Source organism: Saccostrea cucullata, unplaced genomic scaffold (genome assembly GCF_032062105.1).
Source record: "Saccostrea cucullata isolate Sc308-1 unplaced genomic scaffold, CSIRO_AGI_Scuc_v1 ctg356, whole genome shotgun sequence".
NCBI classification, from domain to species: Eukaryota; Metazoa; Mollusca; class Bivalvia; order Ostreida; family Ostreidae; genus Saccostrea; species Saccostrea cuccullata.
Window position 1 is genome coordinate 233,330 of NW_026918279.1, and position 9,909 is coordinate 243,238.

At 34.0% G+C, this 9,909-nt stretch overlaps 2 protein-coding genes across 2 annotated transcripts; both read left to right on the forward strand.

Moving 5' to 3' along the window:
* LOC134261242 (cytochrome P450 2B4-like) lies at positions 1-2,280 on the forward strand. Its single transcript, XM_062743696.1, has 4 exons — positions 1-410; positions 566-1,081; positions 1,253-1,693; positions 1,914-2,280. The coding sequence occupies exons 1-4, from the start codon at positions 68-70 to the stop codon at positions 2,093-2,095; spliced, it is 1,482 nt and encodes a 493-aa protein (XP_062599680.1). The 5' UTR covers positions 1-67; the 3' UTR covers positions 2,096-2,280.
* Positions 2,281-6,123: 3,843 nt separating this feature from the next.
* Positions 6,124-8,627, forward strand: LOC134261253 (uncharacterized). Its single transcript, XM_062743708.1, has 3 exons — positions 6,124-6,510; positions 6,951-7,069; positions 8,054-8,627. Exons 1-3 carry the CDS (start codon positions 6,456-6,458, stop codon positions 8,309-8,311), a joined length of 432 nt encoding a protein of 143 aa, XP_062599692.1. The 5' UTR covers positions 6,124-6,455; the 3' UTR covers positions 8,312-8,627.
* Positions 8,628-9,909: the final 1,282 nt, after the last annotated feature.

Sequence of the window (9,909 nt, forward strand, 5' to 3'; positions counted from 1 at the left end):
ACCTTGAAAACAAAGAGGGAGAATTTTACAAAAATCGCTCGTAAAAGGAATTATATTAAGAAGAATCATGCTGGAATTAATTCAGAGTGTAGAAGTTTCAGTAGGACTTGTTATTGCTATTGTTCTTTTGATGGTTTACTTGACACGAAATAACAAGAATCTTCCCCCTGGCCCGCCAACATGGCCAGTTCTTGGATCCGCCATAAATTTACAGAAGATTCCAAACATGAGAGATGCTGTTAGAGAAATGCGCGCAAAGTATGGTGATGTTTTCAGGATAACACGATTTGGACGTCACGTAATTTATATCAACGGCCTTGAAAACTTGAGAGAGATCTTCATCAAAAAGGCAGACGCTTTCTCGGACCGTGCGTCGAATTACCATTCTCAATACATCCTGAAAGAACATGGTGGAGTTTCTTAATTACTGTTAATTTAAATTAGTCTAAGCATTAACTCATGTTTTTATTTTTACGTTTACTAAAATATTTTTTCATATCGCAGTCATTGTTTTTATAATTAGGTGACCTTTGAGCTTATTTTAGATTTCATTTATCTCTTTTAGGCGTACTGGCTAGTTCAGGAGAAAAATGGAAAGAGCACAGAACATTTGCTTTGACAACACTTCGAAGTTTTGGCTTTGGAAAACGCAGCCTAGAGACCCAGATCATGGAAGAAGTCACTTGTTTCACTGACCAAATCGCCGCTCTGAAAGGCAAACATTTCGACCCAAACGACTACATCCACGTGAGTGTCTCCAACATCATGTGCTCCATTGCGTTTGGTAAACGTTACGAACACTCTGACGTCAACTTTCAACATCTGTTGACGCTTGTCACTCAACTCGCCGCCTTGCCGCGTAATCCCATCCTAGACTTTTTTCCAGCGCTGGGACGTTTGCCGGGGGATCTTTTTGGCGCCAGACAACTTGAAAGGTTGGAGGACTCGATCCGAGTCTTTGTGAAGGGCATTCTGGAAGACCACAAAGAGACCTTCGACGGGATAAATATCAGGGATTACATTGACGCTTTTCTTCTAGAGCAAGCTAAGCAACAGGAAAATGAGGATACAACATTCACCGGTAATTGTCAATGCAAATTTTATTGCCTGATGATTCATCTAGAGACAAACATTGAACACATTGCAAACGCTCTAGATAATTTAGTCTTTGATAAAATGTTAAGTGATGCATGCTATGAATTGTTTTTGTTTGTCACAGATTTATCCTGACCTTTCCATGTATATTTTACAGAGGAACAGTTGATTTGTACTCTCCGCGATTTCTTTATTGCTGGATCGGAAACAACAACTACCACATCAAAATGGGCGATTACATTTCTCGTCAACTTTCCGGAGATTCAAGCTAAAATGAGGAAAGAAATTGATGACGTCATTGGTGACCGTCCAGTCAGCCTCACGGACCGCGATAACCTGCCCTATTGTGACGCAGTCATTACAGAAACATTACGATTGGGAGACATTGTTCCCCTATCCCTACCCCACTCCACTTCATTTGACGTTACATGGAACGGTTTTACCATCCCAAAAGGTGCCACCGTGTGGCCATGTCTGGACTCTGTCCTTAATGATAGTGAGCTGTTTCCCGATCCCGAAAAGTTCAAACCAGAAAGATTTCTAGACTCAGAGGGAAAGCGACAGGGACACGATAAAGCAGTCATTCCCTTCTCATTAGGTACGTATTTTAATTAAATTAGTTATAGAAAGTGGAACTAACTAAAGGGTATTCTTTTATAATGATAGAAAGTTCAGTCATGTGAAATAATGTTGAATTAAATAATTTGAATAGAAAAAAACGGAGGCTTAGGGTATACGTAGGTTTATATATCCTATGTATGGTAAATTTTTGAGGCAATATAAATGCATGTGTGATTTGATATCTGGCCGTTTTACAGGTCGTCGTGTGTGTCTCGGAGAATCTCTGGCCAGAATGGAACTATTCCTGTTCCTTGTGACCATTGTACAGAGGTTTGAGCTGAAGGTCTCCCCCGATCACCCCGCCCCGTCCCTTACCGGATTCTTCGGAACTGTCCATGGGCCCTACCCATACAACATCTGCGCCATTGAACGCTCCTAAAAGTACAGCTACATTACATATATCTTTGCAGCGTTCTACTGTGACGTAAATGGTCATTTAAAGACAATTTCTGCATGATCTGGAATATAAGTACAATTTGAATCTCTTATTAAGTAGAATAATTATATGCATTTGAAGGATAAAAACTAAGTGCAGATCTATATGAACAATGAGAATGAATATTACGATCTGTCTTCCAAACAAAATGATGGACACATTGCACAATCTTGTACTTGATATAAACATTTTAAAACCCGTTGTATTTTTGAAACTCGGTGATCATTTAGAGTTGGAATACCTGTGTGAAGATGATATACCTCAAAACAGAATACCGGTATCTATAACAGGGACGTAGTTTAAGTTTTGAATTTAATTTTTAATTTAAGTTTAAGTTGAATTTAAGTTTCAATTTTTGAAAATTACCCCAATTCAAGAATTTTTTTCAAGTGGAGGGTGCCAACTTCTATAGCAGTATACCAAAGAACGAGTGCACTTATGGGCCCCGGTAAAATGTGAAAAAATAAACAATCAAATTAAGCAAAATTTTTCATCTCAAATAATTAATTGGTATCTAAACCATGCGATTCAACAAATATAACCGCTGAAATCCACGAATATACAAAGAACAAAACTATACAATGTAGTAGGGGTCAGCCGACATTTGTGATTTTCTATAGTAAATTGAGAACGGTCATGCATTTCAAAGCTTTTGTTAACTATGAGCCTAACGTTGTGCAAACTTGTGCGAATGACAAAAGTCGCATAATACATTTATAAAACTTGTGTGAAAGTATGAAATTTGCACACGATTAGGCTGGTACTTAAAATATTAAAAATGTATAAAAAATACAATGTGTTTCCTATAGCTAGTGAGAGCTATTTACCTGTATGACCCATGTTGAACTCATGTGTGGAATAAATTATTTAAAATACTGATAATCACGTGAGTTATACCCAGGTAAACATTCCTCAAATGTGCTCACTGTAAAACATAGGTAGCTTCTGTATCAGTAAGTCAAAGTTGTGCCGCTTAGAGATATTTGTATATATTTGTTTTTAAGAACACCGGAGGGTAAAGAGAGTTTAGTGTCGTTCATGAAAGTGTCAAACATTTTTAACCTTCGTGCAAGACAATGAAACAGGTATTGAAAGCCAACTAAACACTCCTTTTTAATTTCAAATTCAATGAAACTGTTATTGTAATTTTTCAAATGCAAGAGTATCAATTTCTTAGTTTAATCATTATAGTTACAGGCAACTACACAACTTCATTCAATATTTTTAAAAACAGGTGTGGTGCAAGAAGTTACATTCCGCAAACGCGCCCGACTTACGGACTATGATCCACCATCAGATTGTTCAATATTGATTTAAATATCTATACCCCTTGATTTACATAAACGAAACTAAAAAAAGATTCGGTACGACTTTTCCGGATTTAGGGTATCCATAAGGATTCAAAAATATTCAATTGTTTCAAATCCATGCTGATTTAAGTGAGACTTAATATGTTTTTTAATCAGAATTATCCACTAGTATCAAACTATTACCAATAGAGAACGATCAAGTAATATATTCTAAAGTAAAATGGCACATAAAAAGGGCCCATTAAGTATTGCTTAAGTGCACTTGTCCTTTTGTTCATACTAAGGATACTGCATCACCCTTATTTGATTGCCAAAAAGAGGAACCGGGGATAGGGCAACCTCTCTTTCATTGACCATTTTCATCAATAAAAAATATGTTTGGGGAAAAAGAGACAGCCCACCTTTTTCTGGATGCTACGTACCTGTATGCATGATACATGTGTATTTGTATATATAAATTGTGTAGATGATATAGGGCATGTAACGATTTGTATTTACATTTTTATTGTGAAATTTTTCAATAAAAATTGTATTAAATTTCTCTTTAAATACTTGAGCGATGATATCAGTGCTAAAGGACATATTTACAAATGAAGTATTCTTTGAGTGCCAAAACCCAGTTTATATAATTATCCAGATACACCTACCATCCCTGCAAAATGTCTCTTGTCATCTTCTTGGATGGTCCAAGGCTGAATCTGTCTTCTTCAAGAACTGTATGATCTCTTTTAACCAAAAAGAAAGCTCTATTGTATCATACTGGAAGTAGAATTCTGTTGGCGATAGTAAAAATTATAAAGGGAAGAGAAAAGAAAGGTGGTCGATCTCATAAGAACTACAAACAATGAGAATTTGTTAACAGGCATAAATATGACGTCTGGAAATTCAAAAAAGTTGGATCGTGTGCGTAGGAGGAGTAAGCATCCTCTCATTGACCGGTCACATCCGCTTATTGACCGGTCACATCCTCTTATTGACCGGTCACATCCGCTGTGAGCTATATGTATTTTAAAAATTAAGTAGACGGAACATTCCATTGTCAAATTAAGTACAAAACAAAGGCCTTACAATCGGTATTGAACAATTTAGCAAAAAAAAAAATCGCCCCGGACAGTGATAGGTTATATTTACTGATTAAAAAAAAGCCCTAATACCAACAATAGAATTGACTTGAAAATAGATGGTTTAAATTCCCTGAGTATCAATTATATCATATTATGTGTGAGTAGCATGAAGTAAAAGTTCGATGTTTTACATCTTTTGATTATTGTTTTTGTTAACTTTCTTCATTACTTTGTATATTTGCAAGGATAAAAGTATTCAAGGAGCCTGAAGATAAATCATATTTCGATAAATTCTCACGCTGAAAAAATCTCAAAGAAATCAATGAAAGATTGAATAGAAATTGAAACATTTTCAAACTGAGGAAAATTAAGCCATGAAGAGTTAAGGCGTTGGCAGTGAGGCCTGCAATAAACTTTAAAGGTCCACGATCCCATTCAGAAGCCAGTGAAATCCCTCTTCTAAGTCATCAATCGCATCGGCAAAGGATTGTTACTGAAGATATAACAATGTAAAGATGAATATAACAGTGATCAGACTCAGAATCCACCAAACAAAACAGTTAAATTGTGGACGAGGAAGGCCAACATAAATTTTAAACATCCATTTATTTGTTTAATGCTTTACATAAAATGACACACTTACAGTAAAAAGAGGTCCTTTGGCCACATCGCTCACCTGAGCACATACCCAAGGATACTCTGTGTCAAGTTTGGTAGAAATTGGCTCAGAAGTTTTAGAGAACAAGATTAAAATGTGAAATGCATGTGTTTACAACAACAATTACGACGAAAGAAAACGGGAAAAATTTTGATCAGAATATCTCAATTGAGCCTTTGGCTAAGGCGAGCTAAAAATGACATTTTAGAACCGTGTGCTTAAAAAAGGATATCTATCAATGAATTCTTTGGTTTTGTATATACAATACAAGAATATCACCACAATGTACAGATCTGATAACGCATTCCAAATGACAGTGTACTTACTAACAGAGTTTTTTTTTTAAAACTATTTATGTTCTTGCAGGATCTTGACATGCTATTTTAGGGGGATTTAAACTTATTTTTAGGATTGTCGTGATTAAACTTTTATTTGTTACACAAAATATCATACATAAAATGAATTCTCTTCCCATAATTCACATTAATAGCAATTACAAAATAGACAGAGATTGTAAATTTAATTATTGTTCAATATTCCAATCGCCTTATAAGAATTATTTATACTCTGAGACTCTACAAGGAATGGGAACAATTTTCTGAAGCTATAAAAGTAATTATAAAGATTAGAGAAAAATGTCATCGAGCTTTAAAGTTACAGAATTGAGATATATCTGACACCACACACAAAAAGAACAGACAATGTTCTTTAAAGAAATGAGCCGCTATGTGTTTATTTAGAGGGCCTTTGCAGAGTTATGGCTTATTATCTGTTTAATAGCGTCCGACCAACGGGGCATGTATAGCCGTGTGGGATTTAATTAAAACAAAGGCTACTGAAATCTTTTCTGTCCAAGTGACACCTGAATATACATGGGACATATTCAGAGCTAAAAAAGGAATCGCATGAAGAGGGCGACAACGGGAAGGGGGAGTTATTTCCCAATCATTAACAAGTCTAGAAAAAAAAGTATCGATATTAATTCTCTAGAAAAAAAATTCCTCGAAGAAATCAGCGACATAAAAAAGACTGCTTTTAAAAATGGATAGCTCCATTTTATGAGTGACCTAATTAAGGAAGTGGGACATAAATCAAGCCCGCTGCAAACCTCTCGGAATTTTTTTTTTATTTTTGTCTTTTAATAAATCTTCCCATACTTGTCAATAACGACCTGAAAACAGGAAATTGAACGTAAAAGCGCTTCTTCATTAGCGGAGTCAAACAATTACTTTGGTCAGAGTGCCATGTAGGACCTGGACGATTAATATCCAATGATTGGGAGAAGTGGACTTTCTAGGATACTTGTCTGGTACTTCGTGGTTGAAGGTGGGTCGTTGTTTTTGTTTGTTAATTTAAAGGTTTCATTTTAGAATACTCTGAAAGAAATTACAGGCCTAAAAGACTCTACTGCTCTGTTTATGCACTGTGATATTTTAATTGTATATTAATTTTGTAGTAGATTAATAAAATAAATCTTTATGCTGTACACGAATAATAAATTGGAGGCAAAAAAACTTATTTTTCTTCACTAATATGTACCCTTAGATTAAAAAACATGCATAGTGTAAACATATACTTAAAAACCAAACAATAATGCTTTTCGATAAAAATTATAAATTTCTCAGATGACAGTAAAAAATTATAGATCTTTCTTTTTTTCAGAACAGCTCCTTACATATACACCCAATATCTATTGAGACTTCAATTTTATGTAATGCTAATAATAACATAAGAATAATTTTTCTTCTTGGTCGTACATTTTACAGGTTTAGTTGTAGTTTTTGGTCTGGAATGTTGGAAATGTATCCAGAAGGATTGTCACAAGGATCCTAACTACAATCAAAGAGCAGAAAAGATCACCTGTCAAACTGGCGAACACTGTTTAGTAAGTCTTAACTACTTTATTTATGCTAGATAACAAAAGAAAAGTCTTATTTTTGAATCCAACTTCCAATTTTCAAATATTTTAACATAAAGTGTCTTATTTTTAGATTTTGTGTCAAGGCTAAAATTCAACAGTTAAATAAAAGATTTTTTTCTCGATCTTTAACTGTGTTGGGTGTTTCAATTCGTGCAAATTTATTTTAATTGTGCAAAGAATTCCAATATTTCATCACATTTTGAATCGCCCCCAAAAGTTTATTATTTGAATAATTTGTTTTTAATTACGCAGAAAACAATATCTTTGTAAAGTTCTGTCGAAAAAATATCTCAATTTTAAATAGCCTTCTCGACTATACTTTGAACTCAACATTTAAATAAAATATTGGAATTTTGACATAAAGTTTAAATGTATCATGATCGAAAGGTTGAGTGTTTAAAATTTGGCAATTTTATAAGCATTAAATACTCTGGCATTTAGAAAAAAAAAATGATTCTCAGATTTCTTTTATTCCTACCGAAATCAGCAACTATGGACCAATACATATCACAGTAACTTTCCCATTTTTAAAATCCCACGATATAGACTTCCTGTCGCTTTTATCATAGGCATATTTCTTTTATAATGGATAAAATAATCACCACATTTTGACTAAACATAACTTAAGCATTGTTCCAATATCTTAAAGTATTGTAAAAATATCAGGCCGAGCAAAATCGATCATGTTGCCTCATTTTGTTCAGCGCAGAAATTCATGAGAAGTCTCGACACAGGAAAGCTATATGTGAGTTTTACAATGTGTAATTACAACCACTTAGCTAAATGAACGGAAGTCCCAAAATATTGTTATTATTACAGGCATGTGATTTCATACGGGACCCTTTGTTAGAAATCTAGGTCACTATTGTTTTCATCTAACAGAAATACAAAAGAAAATGTTTAAATTTTTTAAATATGTAAAAAAAAAATTTGTTTTTATTGTTACAGAAAGTTCGCTATCAGATGTTTCATAACGATTCTCACACGCATTATGATTCGGTGATTCGAACGTGCTCGCCATACAAGTGCCCGTATGTAACAGAAGACGACTATGAACAATGCCTTGGCAACATGCGCAAATATATGTTTCAGGGATGTTCTCTGCGCAGTTGCTGCAATGATCGTGATCTGTGTAATGTTGGATCCGTCCCTTCATCTGTATGTTTTTTGACAATGATTTTGCTACTGTTCATGCAATGGTTGTAAATGGAATATTATCCCTTGTTGTGCATGAATGTGCTGACATTTCGTTTTTGTATGAAGTGTGAAATTTATATGTTTTATTGCTGGATTTTACAAGTAGTTGATGACAGAGTGTCAACGAGAGATATGAATAAAACAACAAGTCAATGTGCATGTACTAACTAATAATTAAACGCCCGGTATAAAGCGACAACTTCCCGTCTTGATACCTGTGTAATTATTTTGCAAAATGACTTAAAACATATATGTTACTATGTGTCCTTGTCGATTTCTATTTTGGTGAATTCAATAAATTATTTCTTTACTTTTGAGGAACATACCCATAGTATCACTTTATTATATGGATCACATCACCAACAAAGCAAACATTTCAGTTTTTGTTCTTTCCTCGTATATTTCAACCCCGTTTAAATATTTCAGGCACTTTCCTTCCGTATAATAACATTCATTTACTTAATTGTAAAATATCTATGCTGCTTGCTTCATAAATCAATTTTACCCGTTTACATCAATGCACTGTTTTCATTTAATTTACATTAATACATGTACAGTAAAAGTGTCTTATCTGATAACTGTACAGACCGTTTCACTGTAAAATCCGAATCTTATTTTCCTACGTACATTATATCCTATAGTGCAAGTGCGATGACAGGTTTACAGTGTCTGAGAAAATAAACAAGGGGCACGAAATAGGGGCACGGAATCCACAACACCAGCAGACTCACCAGAAGAGGTTTTCCTTTTCAGAAATGAGCCAAGTATTGAAGTCGGTAGATTAAAACATTGGACGGGTGAAGATTTTATTCCACAGTATAACGAGTGGTTCAAATTTGACTATCAAGATTTAAGAGAAATATGTTTTCTAGTTGTCCATGAGGTCTATCAAAGATGTCGATCCTGGCGGAGGATTTCCAGTGAGAAGGAATGCAATGTTGAATAGACAGTATTGAAAAAAAAAATCAAACAAACACAAACAATCTATGTTTTCTTTAATGATTACAATAGAAACACATGAAAATGGATTTATTTCCCATTTCTTTATAAGAAGTATTTATTAGCTTCTATACATTTTATCAAATGAATAGCAGAAAACAAAACAATAATTCGTTATCAAATTTTAAAATGATACACATATGTGCAATACAATCATTTCTTTATTCGTAATGCCCCAAGAGATCTGTATAAATTGTGTTACAGAAATCAGTGTCCTCTGATTAAGGAGAATCGATACACAAGCACAGGAAACTTTTCTTCAAAACTGATCCAATAGATTCCGACATATTTGTCCAAAATAAAGAACTCTAAACTGAAAGGATATGTCCGAGTAGCAAGCTCATTGTAACACGTGTATATAGTTGTATTAATAATTAAAAAAAACCCTCTCTTAAAAAAGTTACAGACATGGGAGAAAAAAAGAGATTTGTTTAGAATTTTACCTATTACTTTATAATAGACATTGGTAGAATTTCATGACTTGCATATTGCAAGGTTTCAGAGAATGTACATTAAAAAAACCTAAACATGATAAAATCTATACATTTGAGGTGGTTTGTTCACCATGCTAAGTTGAATTTTCAAACTAACATTTAAATTAAATATTC